Below are 22,636 nucleotides of genomic sequence, written 5' to 3'. Positions count from 1 at the left end.
TCACATTGTGCCGAGTAATATTAATTCCTTAATGCATGTAAATGTTTTGCTTGAAAAAAAAAAGCCTTTCCCTCTGGCCACTAAGTGTGACCTTGAACTTTGACCTGGTTGATGTGTGTGATACTATGTATCAATTTGATAAATGTCTATATTAAGTGATGCTAAAAACCCTCCAAGCAAGTAGAATGTTTGCTCCGGACTAAACTGCAGGCCACACACCAGCCAGTTGCCCATGGGTATTCCCATAATATGACCTTTTTTAAAATCAACATTGAAAAATAAAGCTTTTTACAGTATAGTTTTTTTTCAGACTGAAAAGATAAGCAAAGAATGACACAGGCATATAACTTTCACTTACAGCACTGGTTAAGAGTTAAATCAAATTAAAAACATTAAATTATTTTTCCCCCCAATACATAAAATATCATTAATCACTGTATTATATAGAGACTTAGATGAATGTTTCCAAAAGACTGTAAATAATCCTTCACTCATTATCTCTATAATCACTATTTCTTTATTTAAATTGTGTAATTAATTAATAAATTAATGAGATTCTACATGATGAATGAAAATTCCAAAACAAAAAATACCTAGAAACAGAGACAAAATTTAATGCACATCAGTAAAAACGAACGTGTCACACATGATATATTAAGGCAACATTGACAGGAGATATTAATAATTAAAGACCATACAGATGACAAAACTTTCATTTGAAAAAAATAATAGACATTTTTTTGTAGTTTACTCTTTTTGCTCTACAAATGAGAAAAATAAACAAAACAAGCCCTTGTCACTCTTCAATCTTCATTAAAACTATTTGGGCAGAGTGGCTTTTACAAAAAGCCCATGTAACCAGTGTAGTGCACGACCAACCTGCATACTGCCTGATATCTATAGATTCTAACCGGATACCATACAGTTAAGATTGCTCAACTGAAGTTCTATTTACAGTGGCATTTTTCTGGAAATTATTTTAAAGAAAATAGAGTTGATAATAAAATTCAAGTAACACTGGTGTATGGTACCTAGCTGACATCACTTTGACACAGCTAATAAACACCAGCAAACATTGAGCAATTTTTAAATACTAAGCCCAAATGACCTTGACCTAATCAACATCCTAGTCAATAGAAGAAAATTAAAAGAAATCTATTTCTATCCTCTAAACCTGCAGTGCTGTTATACTCATTCAGGCTAAGATTAACCCCCCAAATGTCTGCTACATACCAAAAAGAAGGCTCACTCTATAAGGAAAAGTAGAAAAAAAAATCTATTTTTGGATGCAGTGACCTTGACCCTATCAAGCTTACTGTCCTCACATACACTATATATTAATACCACTACTGGACACTCAAGGTTCATGAAGAGCATAAAATAACACTAAAGAAGCTAAAACTCTGTTGTTGATAACAACCTCTTAGACCTATACAAATAAGAAAATCTGATTTAAGAAGAAGACACAGCTGTTTCAAGCATGTTTAGGAGTTCTATACAAACAAAGAATTACTATCATGTTTGTTTTATTTTCCTGGCCAGTCTAAGTGTGCTAATTTCCATCATTGTCTGTACAACTTACACACAACATTGTTAACCAGTTATTTTTTTCCCCAGTAAAAATAGGTGTATAATCTTCAAATAAAATATTGTGTGCATTTAGAACAAATTATTTTAAACAACACATACTGATGTCTACTGTTTTCTATTATCAAAGTCTCAAATTTGATATATCTAGGTTTCAAACTTGAGATTTACTTAAGAAACTGTTACAGTCAGGCCAACCTGAACTTTTTGTGCAATCTGACAAGGCTCTGTACTGTAACCATCAAGCACTTACGTCACTTACTAGCAGTCTGACCCAGCTGTATACTGTTGTCTACTAAATATTGTATTTTGATACTGAAATCTCTTAAACTTTAAATGGACCCTTCCATATTCAAACCCGGACAAATCCATTAAATAAATTCAGCAGGTTTAATATATCTTTCTAAACAATCTGTGTCTATACTCAAACATTCATGACAGCAGCCTGTATGTAACAGTCATTTTGTTCAGTCAATATATTGTCAGGTGAAACAGATGTTTCTATTTGTAACATTATACTACTTATATTATGTCCTCTAAAATTCCTATACTATAACACAATTTTATCTTACTAATTAGCATAAGGGTGTTATAATTCCTAATACCTTGTAAGACAGCCATATGATCTTGTTGGCCTTGTTGTTTCATAAATTCACTACTCAAATGTCACCCCTCACTTTCTTCTCCATCCCCCCAATGTACCAGAGGCAGTTTGGGGGATAAATGGTTTGGGAAAAAAAATGAGCAGTTTTCACAATTTGTTCCTCCCTGAACTTAAACTGCATGGTCAATACAGTTGTTTTTGTTATACTTGCAATGCATCATCAGCCTGCCCCCCCCCCCCCCCCCCACACACACATAGCAGGGGCCTTAATTCAGGGTTTTTAAAATCAAAATGCCAAAGACAGTCTTCATGTGCAGCCCTGTAATGGTACTAAGCAAAGGCAACTCATGATTACTGTTAGCACACTAAAAGTCCTTATCAGTGCCAGCACATTACTACATAATGCAAGCTTTAAACATGGGTTATTGTCCCTTACTTGCATTAAAATTTAGCAAGTTAACGAACATAAACTTCAAAACCAATCAAGATGAGTCATGGTCCCTATATGAAATTCTCCACCAGAGCATTGCTCTAATGTAAAACTCACACTTTCAACCATCTGGATTTAATGTGTTCAGCTGAACACCAATATCTTTGTCCATATAATGTCAGAGTGAAATAAGTTCCGCTTGCCCATTCCGATTATTCCAGTATATTAAGATATGCCGACCAATTCTCCAAATGTAATCTAGATCTTTCAGATACATTACCATTACTAATAATTGGTAGAAATTGATCAATAATTGCTTCTCTGATTTCCTTTGATTTTATGATTAAGCTAGTAATTTCTGTGTTTGTTTTGTCTGTTTCTGTGTGCATTTAAGTAAATCTGGAGTTGCTACTAGTTACCAATATATTATTGACTCCTCTAATAAATGGCCTTGTCAGTTCAGTTTGAGGAGGTTGGACCTGCTGGCCGAATGTTTGTCACCAGTTTAGGGCCAAGCTCTGTACGGTTAACTGACTAACTTTAAATCCCCAAAACAGATTACGTTCAGATCCTAAAATGAAAGATGGACAAGTCCAGTATATATATATATATATATTATTTTACTTGTAATAACCATTTTTTCTGTTTAGTTTTAACTCACTCTGACATTTTTAGAGGGTCATATGGCAACATTTCAGTTACAATGTTGGTGGAGGATTATTGGATGTACGGACTGATTTGATTTTTTATCAGTGGCAAAGGCTAATCGTTTTCTGGTTTCAGAGTGGTAAAGGGCTAATTAATACAAAACTATTTTTTACCTGGGATAGCGTTTGAGCATCTGAAGTCTCGAGTCCGAGCCTCCTGACTTTGAAACAGGCAGGCTTTCAAGGTTGGCCATCAACAAATTTATCTGTGCTTTCAATTCATCTGTATACATTGACTCCATTTCTTTCACTACAAACTTCGGATGCTTCCGCAACTATGAAAAATGACAGGAAAAAAAACATTATTAGAAAAAGGTTTATATTCAATATTGTAATATAAATAAATTAGCCGCGTCACGACAAAACCAACATAATGGGTTTGCGACCAGCATGGATCCAGAAAAGCCTGCGCATCCGCGCAGTCTGATCAGGAACCATGCTGTTCGCTATCAGTTTCTCTACTTGTTATAGGGTTTGTAAGGGAACAGCATGGATCCTGATCAGACTGCACAGATGTGCAGGCTGCTCTGGATCCATGCTGGTCGCAAACGCATTATGTTGGTTTTGTCATGACACTGCTCAAATGTACATGCAAAAGTCATGATAGTCACATTTAAAAGTATCACGATTTCAACAAGTAGCATGTTAAAATTTGTTAGCAGCTTGGAAGATATTTTGATCTCTATAGAATCACAGGAGACAATAACTACTCTAATATATACATAATGTATTTTCTTACTGATTCGTGTGACAAGTTTTATAGCTGCTAATTGTTCTCTGGTACAACTGTTCTATCCAACATTGTGTTCACACACCCACATTTTATCAATTCATATGAAAATTAACAAAAGTCTTACACTCCTTTAACTTAACAGTTATCTAAATCTACTAATTCAACAGAATGGCACCAAGTCAGTAAGAAGACAAATATTAAAATCATGTAAATCTGCAAATTTTAATTATTTCACGTTTTTGCATACATCTTCATCGATTTTTTTTTTTTTTCAAATATTTTTTTATATTTCTAAAATCTTAAAAGTAGCAATTTATTTTCATAAAGCTTAATTCAGTTAAAACTCCTAAAATGTATCATACCTCTTACAGTCATGATTTATATCATTTTCCTGTTAATTAAGGCTATCATATTATTTTCATTCAATAATGTTTAAATACGAGGGGTGATCAAGAATTACGTAGACTGGTTCAATATCTTTGAAACAGACCCATATAAAATAATTTTACAAAATACCCTTATATTTGCTTATCAAGTATAAACATTTGAAACGCCAGCTGAAGGACCAGCGACAAACACCCTAATATGTCAGTATCCAGCAGAGTATTACAGGAATATATTCTTCTCTCAGTGGCCTAATAGGCATGAACGTTGCATTGCATGTTCTGGCTCGTACTTTGAAAAAGAGTGAATGTCATGTGCCAGTTGACGCTTTTCCTTAAACACTTACGACACTGCGACGTCGCTGAGGTCAAGAGTGTTTTTACGACGTGGGCCGGTACCGCGATAGTGACACATTTTCATGGTTTGTTATTCCGAATTATGTAAACATATTGTAAAACAAAATTGCAAGTTGTTTGTTGATAAAACGTACTTTAATGTGATATAAATTTTATGTACGTTTAATGTCAAAAAATAAATGAGATATTGAGCCAGTCTACGTAATTCTTGATCACCCCTCGTACTTTTGACTTTTCTTAATGTAATTATGCAATAAGGCAAAGATGGTCCTATAAAGTTGCTCACATAAGAATTTATTTAATATGTATAATAAAAGAGGAATAGAAGTGTGATCGTGATAAGTCCATTTTTATTCTTTTAAAATAAACACTATATATACAACATTTTTGTGTTTTTGTTCATTTAAAATTAAAGACTATTTCTCTCAACTGCAATGTAGAGTATTGCTTTTTCTTATTCTCTTAAAAAAATAAACAAAATAAAAACCAAAACAAAACCTCAAACTATTTCCTGGAAATGCTATCATTTATCTTTCTTTAAATTTCAATTAAATTTTTTACATTTTTTTTTCTTCAAATTGCATTAAGAAAATGAACCATCAATTTATTGGTTCATTATCGCGAAATATTACATTCTCTTGTATTCACAATCATTATCCCCAAAACTTGATATAAAGAGAAAAAAATCTGTTGAAACTATTTTAAGAAGAAAACTTGTCGGAGCGCGTCAATTGTCTTTAAATGAAGATGGGACTGGAAGTGCCTCTCAATGGAATACATTTTAGTTTCTCATTAATACTGAATATTTTTTTTACTAAGATAGCAATGTGATGTGTACTGTGATTAATCAAAAGTTTCCTAAAAAGCCAATTTGGCACCAGCCAAATATGCACTGGAAAAAAACGAAAAACGGCACTGTGCCACAAATTACCATTTACGTAATTTCATATTGCCTGAATGAGCTTGTTTAATTGATCAAAATGTCCCCACAGACTGATCGTTTTCTATCTTATCACTACTTATGAATATTCATGAACGATATAAAGAAAGGGTAATCAAAAGCAAACATAGTACAAATTATGTCAACACATTTTAATATTGATTCTATTAATACAAACATTTATATAAATCAAATAATTTTGATATGTTTTCATTTTCTGTAAAACATGCTGACTAAGCTTATTTGGAAACGGCCTTGAAACCTAGATTGCATTAAAAGAATGTTTGACGTCGAATTCGATCATCAGAGTTGCAAGGGGATAAACTCTTTGTAATACCATTAAGATGGGAATGTAAATCATAGTATAAAATATTTTCGAGCAGAAGGCAAAGACTTAAAAGCGAAATCTTGTCAAAATTACTTCAAGAGAATAACTATTTAGTTCTATTTAAAAAGTAACCATTTAGACCAGAATGCATTTATAGGAAATATTTTATGCATATTAAGCCTTTTTCTCAAAATGTGTGGAACCTTTCGCTGCAATTTTTGTTTGTTTTGTTTTATCTCTCTGCAATTTAAAAACTTGGTGAGCAATTTTCCGACTTATAAATTTACAATTAAGTAGAGAAATTCAGAATGTGAATTCTTGGACAAATACAGATTATCTACTTTTTTTACTTACTTATACTTTTATTCATAAATATTAACTACTTACTGACCACTTATTAACATCCGAACTTTATCTTAAATAATTAGCAGACTTTAATTTGCTTGCACTATAGCATGCTGTCGCAAATTGCATTTGAGCCGTGTCATGACAAAACCAACATAATGGGTTTGCAACCAGCATGGATCCAGACCAGCCTGCGCATCTGCGCAGTCTGATCAGGATCCATGCTGTTCGCTATCAGTTTCTCTACTTGTTATATGGTTTGTAAGCGAACAGCATGGATCCTGATCAGACTGCGTGGATGCGCAGGCTCATTTTAAGTTCAGACTTTTTAAGTAATTCTCTCGCTCATGAACTTTTTAAAGCGTTTATGAAAACAAATATCAGAAAAAGATAATTACACCACAGTTTTATATATAAATAAAGTACATATGCCTTGCTCCTCAGAGCAGAAATCAAAGCTTATTCAAGTTTCTGCACATTTATTCTGGTATAATTTTTAACTATTACTTCATTTTTATTTTGTAAACATTACTGTGTGGGTTCTGAGTAGCTGCAAAGCCACTCCTATATAATTTTTACTGGCAAATCTTGCTGTATCATATATATTGACTCTATCCTTGCGTTGTGATGGTCACTAATTTACTTATTACAGCACATAATTTATTTTTCATGACTTGCATAACTAACATTCTCCACATTTATAATCACAGTCATCAGTACACCTGGCGCTCTCCTTCATTTAAATATTGATTTCTCTCATTTTCTTACTCATTAAAAGCAGTATATGTGCAAAACAAGAGGGCCATAATGACCCTAAATTGCTCACCTGACAATAAATGTTTGAATAATGAATGATTTTTAAGGTGATTAAACCATGGTGCACATACAAAATATACAGTAACAGCATTGCTACGGTTCAATATTATATAGCAGGATAAAAGTGCTGAATCGTATAAATAACCTGGTATTTCTATGTGAGAGCAAGAACATAGTAATCCAACAGTTTAACACTGTGCTTTTGATGACATTTTTTTCCGAAAAAAGTCAAACCACCATGTGTGGGAATGGTGACAGTAAGCTGGAATTGCCCTGTATGTCACAGATAATTGTCAGCTATGCACATCGCCTTGATTAATAAATGTTTCAGTCTTACCATTTTTAAACATATGAAAAACAGTAATTGTAGACATAATGATCTCTAAAAATGTTATAGTTTAAATATCACAGATGAAATCAACTGATTTAATTGTAAACACAATTTCTTTGTTAAGGAGTAATTAAGAATCACAATTTTAGAAATAGTACTTCAACTTACCGGCAAAAGGATTACTTACCAATAGCATTATATGGTTAGATAATATATATACAAATACAAAAAAAACAAAAAAAACAAAAACTTTCAATACACATACGAAAAAACTTAATTTAAAACTTAAAACACAAGAAATTAACAAAATGCAATGCATAATATTTAAAATTAAGGTAACACTTTAAAGTTACTTTATAACAAGGAGATGTTGACACCTTTTATGAAAATATCAACCAATTTGTCAAAGGAACAAACAGGTATATTATAGACAAATGAAATCAGCATGATATTATGGAGGGTCTAACTGCATAGTTTACAATTTTTGGAAATAGTCTGGTACTCATACTCAACTCTTCCACAACAATACCACACTTTTCCCCAAAGTAGAGACCGCTGTGTATGGATACAAAAAAATCACAACACCTTATTTGAGAAGAGTAAAAGACTATGTGATGTAGCCAGCACAGAAGAAGTTTTCTAAGGGAGGTAAGAATGGTAAGAATTTGGGGGCATTCATTTTTCAGAACAATGTTAAAATACTGGTTTACTGAGGAGAAACAATCATTTCTAAATAAGCTGTTTAAAATAGCTCCTTTTCATGAAATAATTCTTTGTCACAGGTACCTGTTTAATAATGAAATCTGCATACATAAAAACCATCAAATTTGAATACAATGAAAATCTAAATTCTGTTTATCATAATCAATGCAACCTCCCTTTGTTACTACATGCAAACAATGCAAACAACACGAGGAATTTTTGCTTGCTGATGATACACAATACACATGTGATTATATCTACATATACATACATACATATATAAAGTAAAAGCAGTAAAATCATTCATATTAAAGTGTGGACATACAATTTATTCAATCTCAATACAACTTATCAAAAGGACAACCAGATTCTATTTTTAAATAAGCTAATTTTAGCTCAGGTATATCCCCTTAATTTTGCCAAATTATTTATTACATTTGCATAAAGGTGCATGCACCTAAACAAAAATGCTATACACCAATCTGAAAGAAATATGGCAACCTAATTCAGAAGTTTCAGAGATGACCAATTTTGATGTCTGATGCCCGACCCCAGTGAACTCTCAGCCTATATTAGAAATCAACTTAATTCTGATAAAGGCTAAATATTGTATAGATCAACTGAGATGTGCATGAAATTCTTTTTTTTTAAAAATGTCAACACACATATAGATGATTTTACGAACAAGCATAAAACTGATTATATATACATATACTATACATGTAAAGACTAAGCATGCATTATCACTATGTTTCTTTCTGTCTTTAAGAAATGATTAGCGTATATAAATTTATACAAAACTAACAAAAGACTTATAATTGTGCATTTTAGTACTACGAAAATCTTTATTTCATTCAGATGCTTCCATAAGTCAATACAGTGTATATAAATTTCTGCAAACCTACATGTTTAAGCAAACAAGTCCTCAGTAATAAAGTAATTGGCTCTAATTAGTTATCACAATTTGAAATTTTAACTCCCTGATGTTGCTTAAAAACATGGCTATCCCATGAAGAATTAAGAAAATCTATTTTTAGAATCAGTGACCTTCATTCAAAATATCTAAACTGACCTGAAGCCCCACAAAAGGGTAATGGTCCATGTTAGGACTTGGTTATCAAATAAATACCTTATCTGTCAATAATCTCAGAAACAACATTTTTGTAGGACTAAAAGTCAAACCAGTAACTATATCATTATGTATATTAGCAAGGGGCAGGACGTGAAGTGGTTGCACACTTGGTTCAAGCGAGCGAATTGGTTGCAAACTTGACAAAATGTCGAACACGGCGTGATTTTTTCAAACGGGCGAACGAATTTTTGCCAGGCAAGTGGGTTTCTTTGTTATTTTGAAGTTCATTACTATGTCTATTCCATAATACAATATATATGCCACACTCGGTTTAAGGTTTCAGCATCCTAGATTCTGTTTTGACGAAGTTATTGAAGATATAAACTGATCATGTAGATATTTTGAAATTTGACATGTGACTGTTCTAGTCGGTTTTTCTCCTAATTTATTCGAATTTGTAAGTTTTGAACTGAATTTAACAATAACAAAATATGTTTCTGTCAATGCTGTACAAATGGTTTAGTTCGCAAGTCCGAAGATAACGTTCAATACACATTTTGTCAAGTTTGCAACCAATTCGCTCGCTTGAACCAAGTGTGCAACCACTTCACGTCCTGCCCCTTGATTAGTATATCACTAAAAACCACCAACTTAAAGGACATTAATCTGAATATAATAATGCAAACACGTGAGATAAAATAAATTTTAAAATTTGCTAAAATGAATACATATATATAATGCATAGATATATATCTTATAACATATTGCAGTGAAAAGAACAAGCATTAATAAGCAATAATCACATGATCTGGAACGTTCATTAGTTGCTCTAGGCGCATTTTCTGCAAAATAAAAACATAAAACAATGCCAGGTTTTATGGTGATTAGAAGTATACATGCATTAGAAGATTCATGAATGTGACATGGATTTTTTAAAAAAAAAAGGGAAATCTATTAAAGCATTATCTTAACATGGGAATGTCACTAAACTTTCTTTTATGTCCTGACTCATTTAAAAGAATTGGGAATGCGATAGTGCTGTTAGTTAAAAGTCTGAATAGATTGCACCCAGTGCAAGACTCACTTTGCTCTTGATATATAATTTGTTTGTTTGATTGGGTTTTACATCTCACTGGCACAGTATAGGTCATAATTATGGCAACATTCCAGGTTTACTGGTGAAGGAAGATCTCAGGTGCCCTTCTGTGCTCTGTGCATTATTTCAGGCAGGAAAGGGTACCTGAGTAGAACCATCGACGTTACATAAGCTAGCAGGATAGCTTCTTAACAAGAGAGAATCCAAAGTTCCTATCGAGATTTGAACCCACAGAGGTGAGCGGTAAGTGGTTTGAATAATCAGACGCCCCTTGATATATAGTACTGGTGCATTAAAGTTATTATCATCATCGTCACTATCATGAAGAGTTTAAGTGTAACAGCTGCAGCTTTTATATTGATACAAATTTAAAGTTTCACATTTGGTGAGACAACAAGCACTTTTAGCAAGCATTATTGTTTTCTGTTTAACCATTATTACAACTTATACCTGTATGTATTAATTGTAACGGTCATAAGAAATCTTATCAGCTTTACTGGTGGAGAAAGACTTCAGGTGACCCTCTGTTCATTTTTTCTAGGAAAGCCTTTCATTATTTCAGAAAAGAATGGGCAACCAAAGAGCACGCACTTAAGTAGAATCACCAACCTTCCCTTATATAGCCAGCTGGATAGCTTCCCATCATGAAAACATTAAAAGTTTCTGGTAGAATTCAAACCCACACAGGCAAAGCAGTGATGGGCCAGTCATTTGAAGTCAACATCATTAAAGTGTATAAAGCTAAATATTTTTTCTGTCTTTGGATTATAAAATTATTATTTACATTGTGATAATGATTTCAATGTACCTACGTAACCTAGAATGAAAGAAAGTCAATTTAACCATTAGGTTATGAAAACTACATAATTTTACTATTTTTTAAATCTCTATAAAAAAATATTTCATCAGATATAAGTTTTATACACTTCAACCACTTAGTCACAGAATGATGCCCTGATATTGCCGATGTTCTGTCAAAAAACCTGGACTTTAGAATTACATAATTTATGCACTTTAAAAACATGACCTGTAATATAAAGGAGTGCTGCTCAACATGGCTATCACTCATTATATAGGGCAATATATTGCTTTGAAGTTTGAATCATGTGTTCTTTATTTATCTTCATATATAAATTAACAACAATTACCCTCGCTATTGCAAAGATCACCATGACCTTTAATGTACTGACCCAATTTCAATAACTTTATAGCAATATTAAAATTTTTCTTGCCTGTAACTGTAAGTAAATAGGAGAAGGAAAAAAAAAAAAAAAAGTTTCTTATTGATTTTTTTTTCAATAAAAGTTGTAGAATAAATCTAAAGCATAATTTATACTGCAGCAGTAGGAGAGTGTGAGTGAGGGGGGGGGGGGACATTGATTTATCTGAGAATATTCAGTACAGTGACATGTCGCCCAATTATAGTGTAAATCAATGATGACAAACAACCTTCCAATGACCACTGCATGTAAACCCAATAGTAAGTTCATTGGAATCCTAATGTTTCCATAATAAACATGTACATATTATAGGAATTAAAGTAATGGCAATTTTTCAAACAAAATATTCAAACAAAATATTCAAACAAAATATTCAAGGCTATTTTTTTTTTTATCAAAAATGTATTGACCAATGCTATTTAGTTTTTTTTCAAATTATCATTTGTCACACCATCTGTCCTGTTGAAAATACAAATAAAAATGTTTTAATTATTAATAAGGAAGCTGTTTATAGTAAAACGATCAATTTGTACAGCGTAATGAAATTTAACATCAAAGAACAAAGAGTTTAATTCTTAGCCAGTCGTTAAACATTACTTACTATCAATGACAGGATGTTTTGTATTCACAACTCCATGGAGAAATGTGATAAAGATGTTTTATCATGATGGGCTGAGAAAAACACACACATCTGAGTTTTCAATTGTCAGGGGACATGGAAGATAATTTTTCTTCTTTAACTGTTTATGTCATTTTAAAGTTACAAAAGAATTGCTATTGATTATGATAAATGTGTTTCTTTAAATATCAGGTCACGATACATTGTCTCTACTGAATCTTTTTTAATAAAATATACATACTTTATCTATCTATGATACATATTTTGGTATATTGACTGCGTGTATTACATGCTCCTATATAACCTGAGCCTACATATCTGAGCCTATATAACCTTGAGCTTATATAACCTGAGTCTATATAACCTAAGTCTATATAACCTGAGCCTATAAAACCTGAGCCTATATAACCTGAGCCTATATTATCTGAGCCTATATAACCTGAGCCTACATTATCTGAGCCTATATAACCTGAGCCGACATAACCTGAGTCTGTATAATCTAAGTCTATACTACCTGAGCCTATATAATCTAAACCTATATAATATAGTATAATCTGAACCTTAATATAACCTGAGTCTATATGACCTGAACTGTATATAACCTGAGTCTATATTACCTGAGCCTATATAACCTGAGCTTATATGACCTTGGCCTACATGACCTGAGCAATAAAGAAAATTGTATTGTATTATATTATAACATGGTGATCTGAGGTATGATGTTGCTAACAGAATGACATTACGAAAAAAGTTAATACTTATACATGAGAAGGTATATATTATGAAGGTCATTGTAATTTGTAAGAACAATTTGATCTTGTTCTGTATTCGGCCTATGGATTTTACTGAAAACAAATTATTGCCCAGCTAAATCCACTCAAGTCAAACACAAGTTCCTGAGAAGAAGATACTCTTAAAAAAAAACAAACTCATTGAATTCTTTGTTATTTCACTACTGAACTTTTTTTCGTCAAAAAGAAAAGTTCAGTTTGTTTGCAAACCAAACCTTTGAGAAAATGAAGATGAAAATTGAGTCACAGTAAGCATAGAAATGATCATTATATAACAGACGAAAAATAAAAGGCTTTTTTTACCCAAATTGTAGTTTCAGAAAATATAGATCTACAAATCAAAATTGGAATAAGCAGAGGACTTGAACATTTACATACAAAATGTACATGCAAGTTTTTGAAGATTAAAATAGGGAGACCACATAAGCATGAAGTCACAATAATTTGCCTGTAGATAACTTTACATTACTCTATTTAAAGCCATCACTAAGGGGAGATGATGCTAAGTCTAAGTGTGGCATGCAACGAGAGTAACCTACCTTGCACATGGTTTCCACCATCTGTAGTCGGCTATCAAGCTCCCGTCGAACCTGAGCAGCTTGCTCATCAGCATTATCCAACTGTAAAAAAAGAAGATTGAATACAAAATGTGGTTGAAATAAGAACCTCAAAGGTGGTGGCTACGTTTGACACAGTCTGTGGATGGCAACAATTGTACTTGTGCCCTAGCATAGGAGTGAGTGTTTAAGCAGCATTCAACATTTAACTATGAAAATGGTGCAATTTTAAATTTAGTAAATTCTACAAGGCTTGCACTTAAATTTTTTAGGCGTAGTTGACTAGTTCATTGACATTAATGTCTTCCATTTATGAAACACTAGAACAGTAAATAATAAAAGTAAAGTGCCAACATTATATTCAGTGGAAAAAAATTGATAGAGAAATTAACTTTTAACCTGTCGAATTTCTTAAAAGGACTTGTTCAGTTTTCATTTTCATGGAATGGTCTCTTAAGACTCTTATCAATTTTGTGGAATTTATCAAATTGAAATTTGAAGGACTGATTTCTAATTTGTTTATAAAAGTGCTTATCAGGTCATGCTAGAAATTGGGTCAGACTGACTGAATAATTCACCAATAAACCCATTTTGTAAGCTTAAGCAAATTACCTCATAAAAAAACACTTTTCTAGGATGGTAAGAAAAGAGATGTTTTTAACAATACAAGCTTTATATCATAAGATCTATAAGATCCGAGATGTGTTTCCCAAGACAGCTATGGTTATCATTTTATCAAAGCATTCAATATTTCTAGTCAGACAATGTTATATTCTTCATGGTAATTATCCAGCAAATTTCTGATGAAATATTTTCCAAAATTGTTGCCAAATATGGATTTCACGACATTTATTTACTCCTGTAACCATAACCACCAGTATCTTCTTCAACATTTATTATCAACTCCCATTATTCCTTGTAGGCTACATTGAATTAATTTTGACCTAAAGTATCATTCAACACTTAGGAATTTGGCATTATAAAAACAAGAGCTGACTGTAATACCTTTGACCTCCACATGTGACCTTGACCTTGGAGCTAGTGGTAAAGGTCTATTGTTAAGGTCTTGTGCATAACAAACCATCACATCATGCTTAACATTTGTGCCAAATTGTTTCAAAATCCCTTGATGCATGACAGAGTTATGAGTAAGACAAGGTTTGTGTGCATTCTAGCTGTCAGGGTTAAGCCATTATCATAGTGGGTGCATAAAAACTATGAAAAAATAATCAAATTAGATTTTACAGCAAAATAAAGCATGGAGTTAAATTTCACAGCAATCATTATTATGAATTTCTAAACATGTAGCAGTGAGGTTGGAGTGGAACAAAATTGACAGAGAAATTAACTTTTAGCCTGTAAAATTTCTAGAAGGGGTCCGTCTAGAAGGACTTGTTCAGTTTTCATTTTCATGGAACTTATCAATTTTGGGGAATCTATCAAATTAAAAATCCAATAATTAATTCTTAATCTTTTATTGCAATTATTAATTGCAATAAAATTATAGGGCATATATAGAGTTGGACCTGACAGTGAGGAATTTAACTGAATTTTACAGAATTTTCTGAACAATTATGCAAATATTATAAACAATTGAATTTTACAGCAATATATAAGGCATGGAGTTTGGCCTACCAGCAATATATAGCAAATTTCGAGGCATGAAAAAATACAATAATAAAACACCTAGATGATGTCCCCATAAATATCCCTGAACATTATAGTTATTTAAGGTCTAAACAAAATCTTGCAAAAAAAAATTAGGGACACTGTGACTGCCAATTCTAAATGCTTGGAAGTCACTTGTATTTCATTATATTAGACCCTACAAACTAATCATACAATTTGCCTGTTATAAATATTTTCCAGAACAATTTATACAAAATGTTCAATTTGCTTGTTTATAGATGGAAATACAGTTCAATACATTCACTTTGTCTCTGTGAGAGAACAAGCTGGTTTGCAATTGATTTTACACCCAACATTTCTATTACTTTGATACTATGAATAGAACTTGGGCTTTTACAACTGTGTAATCATCTAGATTTTAAAGCGTAACAAAAGTATTAGAAAAATATTTTTTTGAAAAAATAATACTTTTGGATTTAATAAAAAGGGGTTTTCATTCTAAAAAAAAATGTTAAAACATAAATTTAATTAGAAAACTTTAGAATATTAGGAAAAAAAACTTTCGGGAAAAATTTTAAAAAAGGGGTTACACAAATTTACCCGGAATGGGCCAAATTTAAACCGGAAAATCGCCCGGGAAATCGGCGGTTTTTTCCCCCGAATCGCCCGGGAACTTTTGAAATTTTTTTTTTTAAAATTTTTTTAAATTTTTTCCTTGAAATTTTTATAAAAATAAAAATATAAATTAAATTTTTTTAAAAGGGTTTTTTTTAAAAATTTAAAAATGTTTTTTTAAATTTAATTTTAAAAACCCAAGGGGATCTAATATGGGGGCGGGGCTCCCCTGCCAAACGGGCCCTTTGACCGGAATTTGGTCGGGTTTATTTTGTTGTTTATCAACTTTTAAGGTTTTCCCTTTTGGGGCATTTTTTAAAAAAAAACCCAAAATATTATTTTAAATTTCCTAGGGGATTGGAAAAATCGCTTTTAAAAAAATTTAATAAACAAATTTTTCTTTGGACAGCAAAAAACCCGGGAAAAACTCCCGGAAATCGGAAAAGGGATTCCGGGAAAATGGGCCCCCTGAAATTTTGCTTATCTTTATACTTGTAAACAAAATGAATTTGCACCCTTGATATTAAATAAAGCAATAAGCAATAATATGTAAATGCAGATTATTGTCAAGTAAAATCATTTTTTATTAATTAAACAAGGGATATTTAATTCGGCAATACTGCCATACTGGCGGAATCTCGACCGAAGGATTTACCGGGAATCGAGTATAGATTAGTCTATTTTGTACATTTTTTAACGTTTCTGTTGCATGTTGTAATATTCGTTTTATATAAATAATAAATGTATTATGAATGACTATTTAAAATTTCCTTTCATTCTTTTATTTTGTGAAATTTTCTATTCGCTTTGGTAAAAAACAAAGAAAAAAAAAAAAAAAAAAAAAAAAAAAAAAAAAAAAAAAAAAAAAAAAAAAAAAAAAAAAAAAAAAAAAAAAAAAAAAAGAAAAAAAAAAAAAAAAAAAGATAAAACAGAAAGGGATAATGGCTAGTAAGGCAAGAAGAAGACGGAAGATCGGCAGAAGTTACATATACTCGTCAACAGCCGGGAAATAGCCGGAATCGATGATTACCGGGGGATCCCTGTTTTTTTATTGTAGTAATTTATGGACTTTTGACAAGGAGAAAAAATAAAAACAAAAAAAAAACTAAAAAAAATGTTTAACCCCTTAAAAAGTTTTTCGGGGAAAAAGGGAATTTTTAAATTAATAATAAGCTAAAAGACTAGGGGTCGGCAAATTTTGCCAAAAAAGGGGCAAATTTATATCCCAGTCCCGGGGTTACGGACCAATTCCCCGGGAATGGTCTTTTTTCCCCCCCCAAATTTTTAAAACTTTAAAAAAAAAAACCCAAAATTTTTTATTAAATACAAAAATTTTAAAAGTTTTTTTATAAATTTTTTATTAAAATCGGAAATTAAAAAATAAGAAGCAAAAAGTTTTATGAAAAATTTTGCTGTTTTTAAATAATAAAAATTTTTAATTTGAAGATCGGAAAAACGGGAAACCTGTGGGAAAAGGGGCCCGATAGATTCCCGGAACGGCCTTTTAAAATTTTGGGGTTTTGTGTTTTTTTTGAATTTTTTTTTTGCATGTTTTTATAAGATTAAAAAATTTTCAACGATATTTTTTTTTTGAAAATTTAAATTGCTTTTAAATTAAAAAACCCAAGAGCCCTAAAGATGGGCGAATTTCTGTCATTTTTGGGGCCGTATGGGGGGAAGGATGGGCGAACACCTGAAATTTAGTTTATTTTTCGGGTTATTTTATTGTCCCAAATAAAAATCATTGAAATACCGAAGGAATTTTTTGAGAAAAAAAGGATCATTTTTTTTACTATAAACTAAATATTTTAAAAAATAGACTAATTACTATCCACGGGTGCCGGGAAAACAGGTAAAATCCCGGGAATTAGCCCCGTTTTTTTTGGGGTTATTTTTTCGGGGGTTTTAAAAAAAAATTCCAAACAAACAATTCAAAGATATCTTGATGAGAATTTTAGGAAAATTGCTATTACATAATAAACCCAAGGTGATTTCCTATGAAGTTTCTTCTCCATACTACAGAAAATCGACCGAGCGATTTACGAAATCGGCTTACTTTCGTCCTAGGATTACTTGGAACCCGGTTTCGAATGATGTTATGAATGTGAACTCAATATTATTATTATCATTTTATTTTTGCATGTATCTAAAACATTATCATTGATCTTTTATGGCGAATAATGCAATATCGTCTTTACATTATATTTTTTTCAGGACATTGCTAACAGAGGAATTTGTTTGAAATGACGGATAACAATAGGTCAGTTTTGTCTTTCTTTATGTTTGCAAAACTCAATTCTTGATTTCATAAAGTAGTCGATTTATAATTAGCAATGCAGATAATATTCACATGAAATCAATGTTTTACCAGGCAGTTTACTTGACAGTTCATGGTCATTTCTGGAAGTATCAAATCAATTGTCGTCATTTGCGTTATTGGTGCACCATAAAAAATATTACAAAAGATTGCGAATAAGTCAATCGTTGAAACATAGATTATTTAGTCTTAAATAGTAAACAAATCATCTTCAATACCCGTAAAGTATAAAACTGAGATATGGATGTTAAACTATATACGCACAGATGATACTGTCACTTTATTGGAAGTAAACGAGCTGTATATTGGGAGCTGTGTATTGGGAAGTGTGATATACTACAAAACCGTGGGGTGCCAATATACGGTATGCTGATATATTTCATAGTGGGAGAGACTATCTGTCAGAGAATGCCTGTTGTTCAGCAAGCTGTAGATGAATTAAGTCATAGGATTTATTGAACTTCATAATTTTTAAAGACTTAAGATTTAGTCAATGTAAAAACAAAACAACAATATAAACACCGGGGCTGTATAGATCTAAAGATTCTTTTCAAAGTTTAGCATAATTTCCTAAACCGTTTGACCCATTTAATTATTAATAAAAAATGGAAGAAGATCCTTTAAAAGTTAAGGACTATGATATCATACATGTAGTCATCTATGTCTCTTGCTTATGACACTGAATTAATAATGACATTTTCCGCGAACATCCCCAAATAAACACACACAATATTTTTTTTAATGTGATGTATATATATTTTTTCATCTTTGATTAAATATAAACAATATCAATGATATGTATCAGATTTTTGTAAATAAAAATCTCATTGATAAATGATTAATTAAACAAGATATTTTAATATCGGCGAGTTATTGCCATACTGTCGGAATCGGCGTAGCATTACCGAAATCGGCGTATAATTTGGTTATTAAATGAAGATTTAAAAAAAAAGGTTCTTGCATCTTTATACAATATCAATGAAATGTAAAAAAACGAAATAAAATCGCTTTTGATTAATTTAACAAGAGATCTAATATCGGCGAGCTACTGCCAAACTAAAACCCGAATAACAATCCTTCCGACAGTATGACAGTAAGTTCAGTAACTTGCTGATCTAGTTTAATTAATAAAGCGTGATTTTGTTTATAAAAATCTTTGTACATGTCATTCATATTGTTTGTATTTAATAATTCTTAAAAAGTTCATAAATAAAATTACTGGCCGATTCCGGTAATAATTCCCGATTCCCAGCAGTATGACAGCTGGGGCATACGATATATCGTATGTCCCAGATGACAGGTTACTTGCTGATCATAATTAAATCTCTTGTTTTAATGAATCAAATGTGTTTTTTTTTTTTTATAAAAAATCTTATTACATGTCATTAATTGTCTATATTTTATAAAACTTTAAAAGTTCATGAATAACAAAATTACAGGCCGATTCCGGTAATCATTCCTCGATTCCGGCAGTATGACAGTAACTTAAGCTGATCTTAAGTATGTTTGCTTAATTAATCGTAAGCGATTTTTATTTATAAAAAATTTTTTTACATGGTCATTAACATTGTTTTAATTTTTATAAAAGATGCAAGTTTTTTTTAAAAGTTCATAAATAACAAAATTACAGGCCGATTTCGGTCATCATTCCCCGAAACAACACGCTTTCTCCCACTATGAAATATATCAGCATACGTATATTGGCACCCCACTGTTTTGTAGTATATCACACTTCCCAATACACAGCTCCCAATATACAGCTCGTTTTAGCTTCCAATAAAGTGACAGTATCATCTGTGCGTATATAGTTAACATCCATACTTCAGTTTTATACTTTACGGGTATTAGATGATTTGTTTACTATTTAAGACTAAATAATCTATGTTTCAACGATTGACTTATTCGCAATCTTTGTAATATTTTTTTATGGTGCACCCAATAACGCAAATGACGACAATTTTGAATTTTGATACTCCAAAATGACCAATGAACTGTCAAGTAACTGCCTGGTAAAAACATTGATTTCATGTGAATATTTATTGCATGTAATTATAAATCGACTACTTTATGAAATCAAGAATTGAGTTTTGCAAACATAAAGAAAGACTAAACTGGCCCATTGTTATCCCGTCATTTCAAACAATCCTCTGTTAGCAATGTCCTGAAAAATATAATGTAAAGACGATATTGCATTATTCTCATAAAAGATCAATGATAATGTTTGTAAATACATGCAAAAATAAATGATAATAATAATATTGAGTTCACATTCATAAACAAAATTAGAACCGATTCCAGTAATCCTAGACGAAGTGAAGCCGATTCCAGGTAATCGCTCGTCGATTCGGTAAGTATGGAAGAAATCATAGATTCACCTTGTTTTATTATGTAATAGCGATTACAATAAATATTATTAAAAATATCATTTGGAATTGTTTTGTATTTAATAAAAATATGGCAAGATATTTTTAAAACGCTGAATAATAAACAAAAATAACAGACTAAATTCCGTATTTACCTGTTAATTTCAGGCACTGTGATAATAATTAAGTCTATCTTAGACATCTAGTTTATAATAAGAAGTGACCTTTATTTCATAAAAAATCTTTTTTATATCAAATGATATTATTTGCATTTAATAAAAGAACATAAAAATAACTATATTACAGGCTGATTTTCCCCGCCCATCCTTCCCTATAATCGGCAGTATGACAGTAATTCGGCCGATCTTAGGTCCCTTTTTTTATTAATTAAAAGCGAATTTACTTACAAAAATGAATATCGTTGAAAATGTTTATATCTTATAAAAACATGCAAAAGAAATATTTAAAAAAGTTCACCAAAATAACCAAATTACAGGTCGATTCCGGTAATCCATTGCCTATTCCCGGACAGGTTTCCCGTTTTTGCCGATCCTCAATTTAATCTTTTTATTATTATATAACAGCGGATTTTTCATAAATCTTTTGGCTTCTTATTTTTAATAACCGATTTCAATAAACATTGATAAAAATCGTTTAATATTCGTGTTTGTTTTAATAAAATATTCAAGGTTATTTTTTAAAACGTTGAAAATATTGGTGGGGAAAAAACAGACCGATTCCGGTAATTTCCATAGCCCTGACAACTGCATATATGCGATATGGCAGTAATTCGCCGACCCTTAAGATCTCTAGTTTTAAATTTTTTAATTTGGGTTTTTCATTTTCAGAAATTTTTTTAGAAAATCAATGGGTATTGTTTTTATTTTTTTTTTTGCAAAGTCCCCTTTAAAATTTCAATAATACAGGGCCGATTCCGGGAATATTTCGGGGCTATTTGGCTGTATGACGTTTTGAAAATCGCCGATTTTCGATTCTTGGGTTTTTTAAACCAAAAAGGGGAATTTAAAATTTTCAAAAAAAAGAAAGAAAAAAACTTTTAAATTTTATTCATATATTTATTTTTTTATAAGCGAATATTAAAATGCAACAGAAACCCTTAAAAAATTTCAAAAAGACTAAAATTTTTAACCCCTCGATTCCCGGAATTTTCCTTTGTCGATTCCGGGGCAGTTGGCATTTTTCCGCCGATATTTAAATTTTGTTTTAAATTAATTAAAAAATGATTTTTTTTGACAAAAATTATTACAATTTTTTATTGCTATTTTTTTTTTTATAAACAAAGGGGGAAACATTTTTTTTTTTAAAAAATAAAGAAAAAAGCAAATTACAGGCCCATTTTTTGGTAAAACCTTTTCCCCATTCCGGCATTTTTGGCCCCTTTTTGTGATCAATAAAAAATTTTTTTTTTTTATTTTTTAAAAGCGAATTTTTTTTTACAATCTTGGGAAATTAAAGATTTTAGGTTTTTTTAAAAAAATGCAAAAAGGGAAAATTTAAAATTCATAAACAAAAGAAATAACAGGCCGATTCCGGGGGCAAAGGGCGTTTGGCAGTAAGCCCCGGGGGGATATAGGGTCTCTTTTTTAATTATCAAAAACGATTTTTTTTATAAAAATCTTTTTATAAATTTATTGGGGGTTTTTTTTATATTTTTAAAAATTTAAAAAAAAATTAAAAAGTTTAATTATTAAAAAGTTCAGGTGATTTCCCGGGAAAATTTACCCCCCGATTCCGGTCGATTTTGGGAATTTGGGCCCCATTTCCCGGAAATCGTGTAACCGTATTTAAAAATTTTTCCCAACTGAAACTTTTAATTGAACAAAGGGGTTTAAAAATTTTAAACTAGTAAAAAAGAATTTCAATTTATGTATTTTTAAAACAAAGTAAAAACAAGTAATTTCTTCAGCTTTAAATTTAAAATTTTAAAAATTAAAAAATTTTTGGGGTTTTTGGGGGATTTGGGTACATTGGGGGGGGATAGTGGTTTTTTTGTTAATAGTAAAGAAACGCACTTTAAAAAAATGTACAAAGAACATGCACTTGGGAAAAAATATAAAAACAGGCACGGGCAAC

The 22,636-nt window shown here is 31.2% G+C and overlaps 1 protein-coding gene across 1 annotated transcript in view; it reads right to left on the bottom strand.

The window, feature by feature from the left end:
* LOC132756020 (calcium-dependent secretion activator 1-like) overlaps positions 1-13,703 on the bottom strand; it is a 91,710-nt gene extending 78,007 nt beyond the window's left edge. Inside the window, exons 1-3 of the mRNA XM_060746974.1 lie at positions 13,601-13,703; positions 10,139-10,177; positions 3,443-3,603 (exon numbers count right to left, since the gene is read on the bottom strand). Of these exons, the coding sequence (XP_060602957.1) occupies positions 3,443-3,603; positions 10,139-10,177; positions 13,601-13,621 (221 nt within the window). The 5' untranslated portion in view covers positions 13,622-13,703. The remainder of the gene's footprint in view (positions 1-3,442; positions 3,604-10,138; positions 10,178-13,600) is intronic.
* Positions 13,704-22,636: the final 8,933 nt, after the last annotated feature.

The sequence above is a fragment of the Ruditapes philippinarum genome, unplaced genomic scaffold (assembly GCF_026571515.1).
Source record: "Ruditapes philippinarum isolate M1 unplaced genomic scaffold, ASM2657151v2 ctg1017_1_1_1_1, whole genome shotgun sequence".
Lineage (NCBI taxonomy): Eukaryota > Metazoa > Mollusca > Bivalvia > Venerida > Veneridae > Ruditapes > Ruditapes philippinarum.
The sequence above is the reverse complement of the archived record's forward strand: the minus strand, read 5'-3'. Positions and strand labels throughout refer to the sequence as shown.